The 15,028-nt window shown below is 33.7% G+C and overlaps 1 protein-coding gene across 1 annotated transcript in view; it reads left to right on the top strand.

Annotated features, from left to right (window-relative positions):
- The window catches only part of DYNC2H1 (dynein cytoplasmic 2 heavy chain 1), a 202,261-nt gene that overhangs the window by 55,865 nt on the left and 131,368 nt on the right, over positions 1-15,028 (top strand). Inside the window, exons 54-63 of the mRNA XM_009274630.1 lie at positions 1,524-1,678; positions 3,401-3,538; positions 6,818-6,931; positions 8,202-8,362; positions 8,525-8,648; positions 9,391-9,512; positions 10,210-10,296; positions 11,127-11,253; positions 13,019-13,160; positions 13,716-13,825. Of these exons, the coding sequence (XP_009272905.1) occupies positions 1,524-1,678; positions 3,401-3,538; positions 6,818-6,931; positions 8,202-8,362; positions 8,525-8,648; positions 9,391-9,512; positions 10,210-10,296; positions 11,127-11,253; positions 13,019-13,160; positions 13,716-13,825 (1,280 nt within the window). The remainder of the gene's footprint in view (positions 1-1,523; positions 1,679-3,400; positions 3,539-6,817; positions 6,932-8,201; positions 8,363-8,524; positions 8,649-9,390; positions 9,513-10,209; positions 10,297-11,126; positions 11,254-13,018; positions 13,161-13,715; positions 13,826-15,028) is intronic.

Genomic DNA, 15,028 nt, shown 5'->3' with positions numbered 1-15,028 from the left:
AGGTAATCTGGCCTCTTCCATTGACTCATCACGATGGGTTTCACACTTGTACCACGGAGTTGGTCGCTCCCCTGGGAGAGCCATGGGAGCAGCTGGCACAGAGTGTCCATTTCTGCCTGGGCTACTGGGGCTCCTCCACCTGCCGTTGTGTCTCAGTTTCAATGGCAGGTTGTACTGAAAGTTCTTTTTGGGAAAAATGTTTGGACCAGCTCTGTCCACAGTTAAAAAATGTTTTTCAGAGTATTTTCACTTTCACTTCAGTAGGGATTTTTGGTTTTTAAGTAGAGTCTTATAAGTTAGTCGTATGCCAGAACCTTTGAATATACTTTGTTTATTTTTACAATTGTACTTAAGACTGTCTGATTTCCTGTTGAGTTGTATATCTTTTTACATCTTTGACATTTGTCTTATTGTAAGTCCTCTGAGAATTAGTTGCTCTTTTTTACAGCCAGCAAAAACTCCTCTGCTTGAGACAACAGGAAGTTATCAGTTACAGGAAAAGGCAGAATTGATCTTTTTAATGCTATAAATATTCTGTAAGTACCTTATTCTGAATAAAGCTATCATAGTCAGTCTTTTCAAATGAAAAACTAAATTAAAAATATTTTCTAAGTTTCATCAAGTGTTTGATTAGGCCACGGGAAAAAAAGCTTTGTGTGTATCTGTTACGACACCTTTATCTTGGCTGATATTGGGGTTGCTGGTATTCTTGATTCACCATCCGTCTTTTGATGTGCATTGTGAAGTCTCACCTGGATGTCTTTTAACATGGCTTTGCAGCATCCTGGTAGCAGATCGTAGCCGGCATTTTTGCCATGTTTAGACTTTTCAGATAACTGCTGTGTTCTGGAATCATACTTCACCTCTGGCTTCAGTTTTTCATGCATATGTTATTGTCTACCATACGCTGATGACAGGGGTGTAACTCTCCCACTCTGATGCTCCATTTGCAGTGTTGGTTTTGTTGCGGTGCCTGGCATAGGTTCAGGACTGAGTTACTCCACGCTTTCTAAAATAGAATTGAAGACTGAAATCACTGTTGACTGAGTTGGTTGACTCAGACACATGCAACAGTTTTGCAGGTTCTCTGGCATGATACAAATGTGCTTTTCTTCTTCTCATAAATATGTCTGGTTTTGTTCCAGAGCTCAGGAGCTGAGTGCAGTGCAGCACTTGTAATAATAATAATAATAATAATAATAATAATAACTCTATCCCAGCTGAAACCAGGACAATGATTAGCCCTCACTAATCTGCAATTAATTTTGCAGGCTTTTCCAAACATCAGTGAAATATTTTACAGCTTTGAAATAACTTCAGTATATTTCTTTCTGAGGAATGTGTATTTCAAATGTAATTACATGTTTCCGTGAGAGTACTTTGAAAAAAGTATATTCTTTGTGATATTTTGAATGTCCTTAATTCACATCTCAAATACTATATTCTGTTGCTCTTTCTTAGTTATTTTAATGTGAGATAAGAATAAGTATTTTATTAACTGTGTAACAAATTATGTTGTACAGGTGATTCTGATTTTCTGAAGTCATTTCTGGCAATCCATGAATCATGTAAAATGTATGGAGCAACGCCTAGCAGGTATATGACATTCCTTCATATATACAGTACCATCAATAACAGTAAAAGAAGAGAGCTGATAAAAAGGCAGAACCACTTGCAGGTATGTATTTAAAACATTTTTAACATACAACTTTTCAAAATACTCTCACATTTGGAAATGCCTTGTCTATTAATGGGCTGTGGCTGCTAACATGGTTGTGTGGTGCGTCCTCTATTGGCATATGCTCATGCTGTGGTTTCAGGAGAGGAATAGTATGAATCTTAATGCACATCTCTGTTCAAATGCCTCAAAGAATGAAGAGTGGTTTCTTGTTTTCGTTAATATTTTTCCTCAAGAATGTATCAGACTGGGTATGTTTTCTTAGAAGAGTAAAAAGTACTTGAAAGCACTTTAAATTTTTTCACCCATATGTATTGGAATTCTGTTGCAAACAACCCATCATCTTTCCATCAATTTAAGTCCTGCCTCTGCTTGTATACATTTTCCCCATGTAGCTCCATATTCCATCCCTTTCTTTATATCTCTACAGCAACTTCCTGCTTTGTGTGATTCTTGCATCCTTCTAGTTCAACAAGCTGTTATCTTTAACTTCATGGTGCTCTTGTGTAGCTTTGGCCAAGGTTCCCTTTGTTGTGATTTTCTCTCATTTTGTGTTTTGGAATTGATTTCAAATTCCTTTTCCACACATCAAACCTTTACACAGTTATAGACCAAATGCAGTTCATCTCATAGGTGTTGGTTTACTCCTGTTCTGTATGCATAACATGCTTATTTTTGAAACCTATTTGCTATCTTTCCAGTCATATTTCCTTCCCTCCCCCCCCCCCCCCCCCCCCCAGTATACTTCTAGAAAGACCTGTATGATCCTTTAGGACATGTAACTTTTGTCTTTACCCTTTTCCCTTCCCTTTCAGCTCCTTTTCCCAGTGACCCTTGCTGCTATTCTGAAACCACACTTGCAAAGCTGCATTTCTTCTTAAAGCATCTGTCAAAATCAAATTACTTCCTTGCCTTGTATTCTACACTTTTTATTCTGCCTGCCAATGTTTTTCCATCACTGTAGTAAGCAATTTAAGAAGATTTATGTTTGTAATGATAGAAATTGCTTTTTTATTTATTTAGAAAGTAGCTGTGGTTTGTTTGTGACAAACACTCATTTACTTGTTAAATGCTCTGGTTAAATAAAAGTACTCATGTACCTGAAAGTGAGAGATGTGTATCCTAAATCAAAACATCTTCCAGGTAATATTTTTTTTCAAATATATCTTGAAATAATTCTATTATCTGATTATCATGGAATAAATAATTTAGAAAGTGTGAATAAAGAAAATAGTTAATCTTAAGCATAATTGAGGCTTTCTTTTACGTACATCTATGTTCTTTAGAGAAGGTACAAATATGTAGAAATAGGATAATCTAGTTTGTTTCAATTTGTTTAATTTTTGTAGATTTGCTTTTAGAGGGGATATAATTATATGGAGTCAATATCAGTTAGCTGAAATGCTATTGAATTAATGAGAAAAAAACGATGTACTAGCTGCTGTTCCACTAAAAGTTTGTTATTTTGAGTTTTGAGAATTTCGTTTTCAGATGTAGTAATAGATCTTACAGCGACACATCTAGAATCAAATCTCATCATTTTTGGGTTAAATTATACTATGAAAATGTAAATAATACTAAGAAAATGTGGAACATAAATTAAAAAATTAAGACTATTAGTCTACATCACTCTTAGTTTGTGCATACTATTTGTAACCAACCTTCATTTAAATCTGTTTCAAATTCATTGCTAAATAACTGCTTCTTATAAACTTTTTATAGGCAGGTGTTTCAAAGCTGAATGAAGCTAAAGCCCTGGTAGATGAACTGAACAGAAAAGCTGGAGAACAAAGTATTTTACTCAAAATGAAGCAGGATGAGGCTGATGCTGCCCTTCAAGAAATTACAGTGTCTATGCAGGTGTTGTATACAAGCACATCAAAAGTGAAAAAAAAAGAGATGTTTTTCTATTTTTGGTCTCCATAACTGCCTGTTCTTTGTATTCTTTTCAACGATTACAAAATGTGATGCTTTTACAAGAATTAGCCTAAGGGAATGCACGAGCCCTGAGGCTTGAATAAACTTGCAGCAGGACAGAGGATTATATAATTTAAATCATATTTGAACTGATTGAGTAGGAAGAGATCAGTGCAAGCTTTGCACCTGAGTAGTATTTACTGCTGTAGTTTAGTCTGAAAGTTTTCCTAGAACTTAATAAATCCAGACTGATCCATTTTAATGTTTATTACAGATAGGAACTTCCAACAAAATACTGACACGTAGCACTATTTTAAGTAACAAATACCAGGAATTAAATTTGCGGACTATTAGAAAGTATGTATTTCATGAGTCCTGTGAAGTTAACTTCAAGGAAGGTTAAACAATAATAAATACCTAAATAAATAAATAAATAAATACCTCTGGGGTCATCACTCCTTGAATTTTTATTCTTCTGCTCAAAGGTAGACCTTCTGTTTTTTGGGGAGGTAATTTTCTTTAGTAGTGTTTTTTCAGTTAAGTAAAATAATTGTGCAGAAAATAGATCTCTACATTGATACTTCCAGAAATCATAAATGTAGGATAAGCCATAATGAATCTGCTGTCACTGCACTGTTTTGTCACTGGTTTAATCTGATCGGTCTGAAGCAAACTTAAATAAAGAAGCTCAATGACAAAGACATTCTCTGTATGCAGTAAAGTAGATGCCTGCTCTTTCAAACCATTTGGTTCACAGTGCTTTAAAGGTGCATTACTTCCCATTTTTTTAAGTCTACTTCCGTTGGCAGTTTTTAATACTTTTAGCCTCTATCTGCCTACTATACATGAATTTGAATAATGATGATTGGCTTGGTGTGTTTGCTGCTGGCTTCAAATAATTTATTACGCCATTTTCTCTGATTTCTGGTTTTTAATCTGTCTGCTGTTGTCCAGTAGAGTTACAGGTTGTGTGGGTAGCACATATTACATTGTAGGACAAAATCAAAGAATAGAACAAAAGCAATGAAACATGATGGGCCCACTGACATCAGAAAAATTACAGTAGAATTCTGATTATTTAGATCAGCATAAATTATAGGTGCCCTATAACATTTTAATGTCACTTCAAATGTTCCAGTTTATGTAAGAGAGAGGGCTCTAATACATACAGACTCTTTTAATCTTCTTTCAGAGCAAGGCTTTTGACCTACAACTGAATTTTAAGGTTTTCTTATTCAGAGCTATCGTTCAGTACATGTACATTTGCATGAAATGTCTAAGCTAGTTTTATGTAGTTAATGTTTTATGGATTTGAATGTAATCTTCAATGACATGCTGGTCTATAGCTTGGGTTAAGTGCTCAGAAAGTTTATGATTAATCTCAAGGTTTTCTCTGTTTATGTACATCTGTTTCACTGCACTGTTTTGTCACTGGTTTAATCTGATCGGTCTGAAGCAAACTTAAATAAAGAAGCTCAATGACAAAGACATTCTCTGTATGCAGTAAAGTAGATGCCTGCTCTTTCAAACCATTTGGTTCACAGTGCTTTAAAGGTGCATTACTTCCCATTTTTTTAAGTCTACTTCCGTTGGCAGTTTTTAATACTTTTAGCCTCTATCTGCCTACTATACATGAATTTGAATAATGATGATTGGCTTGGTGTGTTTGCTGCTGGCTTCAAATAATTTATTACGCCATTTTCTCTGATTTCTGGTTTTTAATCTGTCTGCTGTTGTCCAGTAGAGTTACAGGTTGTGTGGGTAGCACATATTACATTGTAGGACAAAATCAAAGAATAGAACAAAAGCAATGAAACATGATGGGCCCACTGACATCAGAAAAATTACAGTAGAATTCTGATTATTTAGATCAGCATAAATTATAGGTGCCCTATAACATTTTAATGTCACTTCAAATGTTCCAGTTTATGTAAGAGAGAGGGCTCTAATACATACAGACTCTTTTAATCTTCTTTCAGAGCAAGGCTTTTGACCTACAACTGAATTTTAAGGTTTTCTTATTCAGAGCTATCGTTCAGTACATGTACATTTGCATGAAATGTCTAAGCTAGTTTTATGTAGTTAATGTTTTATGGATTTGAATGTAATCTTCAATGACATGCTGGTCTATAGCTTGGGTTAAGTGCTCAGAAAGTTTATGATTAATCTCAAGGTTTTCTCTGTTTATGTACATCTGTTACCTTCTGCTACAAGTTCAACTCAGCTCGACAATTGCTGGTTATAATAATGTGTTATATACTGGAAAATACATAAAAATGCAAACTCTGGACTTTCTTGTCTTGTATCTTTTAGGTGAACTGAGCCTAGAATATTAGTCTTTTATTTTATGCATTTATCCTCAGTTATTTGTTTTGTAACTGGTATTGGTAGTCCCTGGGTTTTTTGTTTGTTTTTTTTTGTTAACTTCAGGAGATGTAAGATCCTTTTTGTTGTAGTTTTATATATTAGGTATTTATTGTTGTACTGAAGTGCTTAGGACTCCTGGAGATGGCTAATAGCTACTGTCTGCTGTATGGTAGGCACAGTACAAATCCAGGAAAAAAAAGACGTAAACCCAAACAGCTTACAATATATGTGGAGGACATAAGACAGGTATCCTTACAGACAGATGGGTGCAAATTTATAAGTAAATAATGTATTAGTATTTTTAGGCTAATTGGCTGTAGTTCCAACATAACTGCTGCTTTTATGAACATTATAGAAAAGGAGAGTTTTAGTGGTGTCATGAAAGAAATAGAAATGTGAGCAGCTACAAAGACAATGTCAGGAAGATATTACTTTCAAATGTAGTAAGACTGTTACAGAGGCTGTCACTCTTACCCATTTAGAGGAGGACTGACATCTTTATAAGGAATGGAAAATCAGAGGCAAAGAGAAAAAAGGTCATAATGAGTCTCAAAAATAGAGGTACAGATCTTGTCTGTGGTAAAGAAAGGGAAGGAGACACATTAAAAGCAAAAGATGCTTATTCTATATAATTTAATTCCATAAATATAAGCTTAAGCTTATATATATATAAAAAAGCATAAATGCTTATGTATTTTTTTGAATCAACCTGTCTAGTATCAAACAGTCTCAGATTTTTTTATTGTAATTGGTATTGTGCAAATTATATTATAATCAAGACTAAAATAAATGAGACCTAAAGGAATAAAATCTGTGTAAATTTGAAAACTAAAGGTATTTCTTTTTTTTTTACAGAGTGCTAGCGAGCAAAAAACAGAAATGGAAAAAATAAAACACCGGATAGCAGAAGAGGCTGCAGAAATAGAAGAAAGAAAAAGAAAAATTGAAGATGAACTAAAAGAGGTTCAGGTAAGAGCTGATAAGGAAAAGTAATATTTTGCAGTCTGATTTTATTTGACTTGCTCAAATCCTGCCATGAGAAATGGTTCTGCAAAATTTATCCCTGCATTTCTTAAATTTTGCTCTAAATTATTTTGATATTAAAACTTTTATGCATTAGAAAACAGTATTCTATTTGCCAGATTTAGATTGTCATTTTGGCATTTGTGTTCTATTAGATCTTAATTACAGAAAGAATTTTCAGGCCAAATCTTACCTCCAGTTGCTATTTCTATGCTGCCATGATCTACAGCTGGGTTCTGCAGATTTTATGGAATGTTTTTCAATTACTAATACCTTATATAGACCAACTACATTACTTCGCCTTGGTCAAGCTGGTAATATCATAGGGCTTGGTACCATCAGCTGAATGGAAATAGTTTAATGAAGATAATTTCCAGTAATTACTAAATTCTGAAAATTATATATCCTAAAGGCGCTTTAGCAAACTGCTTGTTCAAGACACCTTACAGCTGTTAAGCATCAGGTTTTTTGGGAGGTATGTGTTCAGTTATTGCTTTTAGTCTCTATTTTTCATCCCATCCATTTTAAAATCGTACTAAAGAATAAGGGAAAATTACAGCAACTTATTTTTTTTCCTTTTAAATATCATACGTGCCAAGGAATCATATCCTTGTATTGAAAGTGACATAGAACTACAGAATTAGGGTAAATCCCTTCCTGTGGTCTTTGATAAATATGAAGGATGTGCAAGGTGTGCACAGTCTTTAATGATAATCTTTAACTTTCTTCTGTTTTTTTATAATTTTGTTGCTTTATTGATCCAGGCTGTGTGGATTTGTTTAGCTACTGAAAAAAGAAAGCTTTTGTGACCTGTACTTCCACGTATCTTTACAAAGATATTCTCAGACATGCCTATAAATAGTAATTAGCATCATTATTAAAACATACCTGTATCACAATGAACTTTTAAGCAATGAAAGAGCAAGCAAACATGCTTGATACTAATATCTATATAATGTTTATGAATTAAAGTGCTGAACGAAAAGTTAGGGAATGTCAGGATTGTAATATGCTGTTTTATATGGAAATATATTTATTATAACTTAATAAACACATGGCGATTTTTTAATAACCTGTGCACATAAATATGCATCAATGGCACTTGGTTAGGTAATAAAATATGTAAAAAGAACAGAAATTGTATGAAAACTGAAATAGGAAATGTTCAATTTCTTGTATCCTCATCTCTTTTTTTAATGTGTTTTTATGCTTTAAGCCACTGGTTAATGAAGCTAAATTAGCAGTTGGAAATATAAAGCCAGAGTCTTTGTCAGAAATCCGGTCACTACGAATGCCCCCTGACATAATCAGAGACATACTAGAAGGCGTTTTACGGCTGATGGGGATTTTTGATACATCATGGGTGAGCATGAAGAGGTGAGGATTTTATTTAAACTTTAAACTTAAACAGTAATTTACAATATGAAATACTTTGTTATATTCAGGAATAATGCGTGTGCAGAATTCTTCGGTTTCATAGGGAAATAACCACTTTAACATTTGTTTCTTCTTTCCTTAGTTATTTAATTCTTTTTACAGTTTCTTGGCCAAAAGAGGCGTGAGGGAGGACATAGCAACCTTTGATGCCCGTAATATTCCAAAAGAAATACGAGAGAGTGTTGAAGAACTTCTTTCTAAAAACAGAACATCTTTTGATCCAAAGGTAATTCCTGATTGCATTACATAAAATGAAAAAAGACAAAAAGACATGATTGTCTGATTTGCCAACATAATTTTTAGAATGAATTTAAATTAGAGAAAAAGTGATGAATTCTGCTTACAGAATTTGTCAGTATAAAGAGAAGAAAGTGTAGCAGAGATTACTCTGTTGCGTACTGCCTCTATCAGTGAGAATTTTGTTGGTCACTGAGGAGTGGTGGGATGAGAATTCATTATGGAGTCAAGTCCTCAGAGATTTTTGTCACCGGTATAAATTAGAACTCGGATCAAGGAATTGTAACTGGCTCCCTCTGGCCTCCTTGTAGCAGTAAGAGTCTTAACAGTTCACTTAATTAAAAAAAGGGGGACCAATAATGATTAAATGTATTAATATTAAATGATCTTGAGAATTGATTTGGCAGTAGCTATAAAAAAGGAATTCTCAAATACTAGTTCCTTATTTTTAAAAGGAAAGTTGTAGTTACCTGAGAAGGAACACACTGATAAATTATGCATTAATTTAAAACTTCTTAGCTTCAGTGAAGCTTCATAGTTGTAAAGGCCAGATTGATGGCCTACAATATAATCTCTTAGTAACAATTTAGAAGATTAGTTCAGTAGAGGAGCTGGCTAATTGGCATATTTAAGTTGATAACTTGTAAATCTGTTGCAGTTATTTATCCTGTATTTATCCCATCTACATTATAATTCAAGGACTTCCTTGTAACTGTTACTGATTTTTTCAGAATGCTAAACGAGCCAGTGCGGCAGCTGCTCCATTAGCAGCTTGGGTGAATGCCAATGTCCAGTATTCCCATGTCCTAGAACGAATTCAGCCTTTGGAAAAAGAAAAGGCTGGCTTAGAAGCGTAAGTTAGACACTGTTATAAAATAAATGTTCTTAATTCCAGTGGTGGTGGGTGAAATTAAAGCTGCCAAGGAGGAATTGAAGTTTATTAAAAACAAAAGATACAAGAAACCATACCTCATCCATAGGTAATAAAATGTTCATGCTGAGACAGAAAAAGTAAGTGTGCAATATTTTGTTTTTCCTGGAAGCTATGCCTTGGATATTTTTTGGCCAATCACAAGTTACCTGTCTCAGCTGAAATGTGTCAGGGAGAAATGAACATCACAGATATGCTTAAAATGTATTCTGTTGTGAAACTCATGTTATTTTATGAGATACATAGTTCCTCTTTTTTCAGTCATGTACCAAGCATAACCAGTTTCTCCTTAGGATCAAAAAGAAATGACATAGTCTTATGACCATCCATAACCTGAGGAATCTGTACTGATTGTTTTGCCAGGTCGTAAAATTCTGTATTGGAAGAATTTGTTCTGATCTTTAAGAATATATTTGAATGGGGTGTTTGGTTTCCATTTTTAAAGCTATATGATGAGAAGTAGTCAAAACTTTTACATGTGAAAAGAGATTTTTGTTAATATAAATCACAAGAAAGAACTGTCTCTGAACTATCTCTATGTAAATGACTTTCCTGTTACATTTACTCTTTTTTTTTCATTTGGTTCCATAGTCTTAAAATAAATGTTACTTTTTTGTAGTAATCTCAAGAAAACTGAAGACAGAAAACAGAAGTTAGAAGATCTTCTGAACTCTGTTGGTCAAAAAGTATTGGAACTGAAAGATAAGTAAGTTGGGTTTGTTTATGTCAAGATATAAATAAGAACATTGATGATTTTATGGTATGAATAATGAAGTTTATCTAACCAAATGTAACTCCTTGCTCTGCAAGATATTTACATCCGAAGTAGTGACAAGTAGGCTATCTATACACTCAGTGGAGATAAATAAATACTGTTAGAATACAGTTCATCTCATCGATCAGATGAAATGCTCCTTAAAAATACCTGCTTCTCACTACTGACTGTGTTGAAAGCCTTCAGTGTAGACATTGTAGATGTCATAGATAAGCAGTATGTCTCTCACCTTTTAAATCTAAGAGGACTTTAATGTCTCCTTAGGACTTTGCAAATATTCCTATACAAGACTCCCACTGATCACAGCTTGAATAAAGGCAGCTCTATTTCTTTTAGGATGGCCTACTTTTCTGACAGTTAGCTAGTTAGCGATCTCCTTTTTTTCTTAGTTACAAATGTATAGTATGGCATTGAGCCTGCTATTGTCCTGACTAGGTGCAGGACAAAACTTAACACAATCACTAAAATCAAGTCAGGCTGTTTAAGTAGATGAAGGAATGATTTTCAGACATTATAGTCTATATTGCAAATGTATTTTTAGATCTCACCTGTGCATCTATCTAAATTTTGTTAGTTAAAAGTCTAACAAGCTCATCTGCCAATTAGAAGCAGAAGGTATAAAAAAAGAATTATAGTTGTGTTCTTCATGAACAATAAAGGAGGAATTAATGCCAAATTCAGTCAATTAAACTGCCTTGAAAATAACTGTCCATAAGTTTAGTAGTTCATGATAGCAATTACAAACAGTAGTTGTCTTACAGGTTCCAGAGTAGAACAACAGAAGCAGCAAAACTTGAAGCAGAACTAAGTAAAGCTCAGAAAACATTGAAAGCTGCAGAGGTACTGATAAATCAACTCGATAGGGAACACAAAAGATGGAGCACCCAGGTTAGTGACATTTTTCATAACTACATCTTATAGCTGATAATTTGAAAATACAATTTTTGCACTGTTTGGAGAATGTGAGTTGTTGCCATTCTGCATGTCTCCTAAGTGTACATTTATTTGATTTCTCATTAGAAATAAAAGCTTTTCTTCCTTCTGAAACTTCCTTTTACTTCACTGTACAAGTTACCTTACCTATATCACATAGCTACAGAATGTGTAAAAAACCCCTAATATTTAATATAGAACATACAATGTTCTTTGACATTTTTCAATCACAATAATAACGTAATTGTTATGATGGCTGAACATGTCAGCAGTTGGACCCTCCAAATTGAGATACAATCAAAAGAGACAGATTTGGGGAAAGCATTAAACAATCACAGTCTTAAAACATATCTCCTTTATGGCATCGATGTTGGAAATGCAAATGTAGACCTACCCAAAATGTTGGGTTGCTTTTGAAGTCTTCAGTTATGTCTTTGAAAGTTTTCTACTTCTAAAGTAGGGAAAGTGAACATATCTTATTTGCTCAAATGATATATTTGGGAGAAACTGGCAAGCCTTTGGACACACAGGCCCTTCTTCAGTCTGAAACAGAAAGGAAAATTTCAAGATATATACAAGCTGAAAAAAGCTGTCACCTCCAGAAAGCGGTGCCAAGCTTTCTTGGGTATCTTAAAATGGAAAAAATCTCCCTGCTGAGAGACATGGCCCTGTCTCTCCATTGACACTGAAAAAAGCCTAAACAATTAGTTAGACTAAATGCCTGCATTTTGAAGAACCAAAGTTAGGGTTAGATGAATCCTTCTTGTAGGTTGACCAGCATAATGGAAAGAAATGGAAGATTTTTTCCTTTGAGAGTAGCTTTACAGCTATTCTATCTGCTATGGTAAGGATTGGGTATATTTGAACCCCAGAGTTTAAACGCTTCTAAAAGTGATTCTTCACAGTTTTTCATTCTGGTACATTACCCCTGTCTTTAGAAAGTTCAGACTATCTATTAATGGTATGCTGTAGACCAAACTGGCAGATATATTAGTCAGGATCTCATCCCATATTGAGGACGGTGAAAAAGCAGTATTCATCTCCCTTTAAAGTAAGGAGGAAGTAATAAAAAGTTGCTTTTTTTGTTTGTGTATGAGCTTTTTTTTTAATGTCAGTTTGATTAAAGTAAAAAAGTGACAGTACTTTCAAACTAATTATGGCAGTCATATTCTTTTGATACACTGTATTTTTCTCCAAAATACTGGACATTTTAAAGCAAAAGTAATGTAGTGCAGATAAATTATTTGAAGATATATGATAAATGTATTTTATCATGTAAGTCTGCAGTGAATCACATTTTTAAGTATAATAGATACATATAGTATGTAGTATCTGTATACATATTATAAGTGGTACTCACTAGCTGGCTGTGACTGTGACTAAGGGTCACATATTTCTTATTTTTCTTACTATTTACCCAGTTGCTTATAAGTGACAAGGTGAACTGTTCCATGAAATTCATAGATTTTTAGTAGCTACATTCTCAGAAACATCTGTCCGTGCTCTAGCCCAGAGCTAAAAAGAACTTTTCCCATACTTTCATGTGTGTGTTGCTGTGGGTTAGCTAGGTATAGATACCTGAAATGCAAGAAGAGAGACTGTCTCAACTATATTCTCAATGGCAGACAAATTTAATTCCGACTTTTTAGTAACTGATGAGAAATATTAACATAGTTTTTGTCTGCAATACACCTATACATTCTGTACTTTTTTTTTTAAGGTGTCAGAAATAACAGATGAACTGGCTACGTTGCCTAAAAGAGCTCAGTTAGCAGCTGCATTTATTACCTATCTTTCTGCTGCTCCTGAGGATCAGAGGAAAACCAGCTTGGATGAATGGACCAAATCAGCAGGCCTTGAAAGTAATTGTGTGTGTGTGTGTGTCTGTGTCTGTGTGTGCAAGTAATTAAGCTTGATTGAGGAAGTGAGAAATGCCAGTGTGTTCTAATGAACAGTCTCAACTGTCTTGGTGTTCCCAAATGAAAAGTGACAACATTTTCTTACTCAATAAATACTTGTGTATATCGACAGACTATTTATTAAGATTATTCTATTAATTATTAAGATTATAAATACTTATAAATGCTTCAGATTTAGCTCCATAGTCCTTGCTTACAAAGAAAGGTTTACATGAATGAATGTATTCACATTAACTGTTGTAAATTTGCCAACGTATTCTGAATGCTTCTGCTTTTTCAGTAATAATTTTTTATATATATTTTGTATATGTATATATTTTTTATAACATCAGCTAGTTAATAGTAATAAGTTCAAGCAATAAAATAATAAATTTAAGGGAAATCTACAGACTTGAACTGTGTGTTAGACAGAGTCTCCACTGTATATAGAGTGGTAAATGCTTAAAAATTATGCAGACTATAAATACTAGCACAAACTTACACTCTTTCATTTATCAGAGTTCGATTTACGGCGGTTCCTGTGTACAGAAAGTGAGGAGTTAGTTTGGAAAAGTGAAGGTTTACCTTCAGATGACCTTTCAATAGAAAATGCTCTTGTCATCTTGCAGGTAAATTTGGTTTTTTGTCTTGTCTTGGAAGTATTTCAATGTCTACAAATTTCAGTAACATGGCATCTTTCTGGAATTTTGAACTATTTCATTTGTGTTATTTTATTAGCACCACAGAACACACAGAGAAACAAATACTTATGTAACTCTGGGTTTTCTGTATCAAAAGGAAAAAAACAGTTAAAGGAAATATATGTTTTTCTTTTTTGCTTTTACAATTTTCTTCCAGATATTGAATAGACAAAACCTGGTATCAGTCTATTCAGGCTTAAAGTGTGAATAATCATTAACACCAATACAATCAGTGAAATGTTATGTCCTATCTATGTTCACTTTGAGATATCATTTCTAATACTTTTTTTTCTCAGAAAAAGGAAAAGACTATATGCAGATACCTTTCAAAACATCTAGATTTTAAACCCTCAGATTTCATCAGATTAGGTCTGTGATACAAAATGCCATTCACTTAAGGCCAGTAGCTAATAATACTTGAGAAAAGAATGATAATACTGTGCTTATAATCATGATTCAGTTTTATCATATAGTTATATATAAATATATAATAAATATACATATGCCATTGCACAATTATGTACATAATAGTGTAGTTATAATGTAGTCATTTATTAGATCTGCTAGAAAGTAAATATTTAATGCCATGAGGAGAATCTGCATTTGCCACAGGTAGTTTGCTTGGATGATTGATGTTTCTCTCAAATCAGTTACAGCCTTTTCTCCAATTTAAATTTATCTTGCTTTATCATCTTGATATTAGATCTAGTTATTCCTTTCTCAGTTTGATTAAAAAGCTCTTCAATAAATACCATTTTGTACCCGTAAAGCTACTTATATGCTATAATCGAGTCTTATTTTCATCTTTTTCCTTAGTTGAATAGATTGAGCTCTTAAAAATCTCACTGTGTGCAAAGAGCTTTTTCAAGCCCTCCCTCAGCTCAAATAATTTTCTTTGTGTATAGTTTTTTTCAGCATCCTTTTAAAACTGGAATTGGACATGGTATTTTACTAATGTCACCTACAGTACAGTTTGCAAGCTTTTGTGCTCCTCATCTTTTGATGCTTGGATATTGTCCGTGTTTCCTTGTCTTTCAGTTTGAGATCTGTGTAGTTACTCGGTTTGGAATAGTAGAACTCAGAATCTAAAAAAACCCAAAACCTGAAAGTGTTCTTCTATCAGATTGAATC

The sequence above is a fragment of the Aptenodytes forsteri genome, unplaced genomic scaffold (assembly GCF_000699145.1).
Source record: "Aptenodytes forsteri isolate BGI_AS27 unplaced genomic scaffold, ASM69914v1 Scaffold352, whole genome shotgun sequence".
Taxonomy (NCBI): domain Eukaryota; kingdom Metazoa; phylum Chordata; class Aves; order Sphenisciformes; family Spheniscidae; genus Aptenodytes; species Aptenodytes forsteri.
The sequence above is the reverse complement of the archived record's forward strand: the minus strand, read 5'-3'. Positions and strand labels throughout refer to the sequence as shown.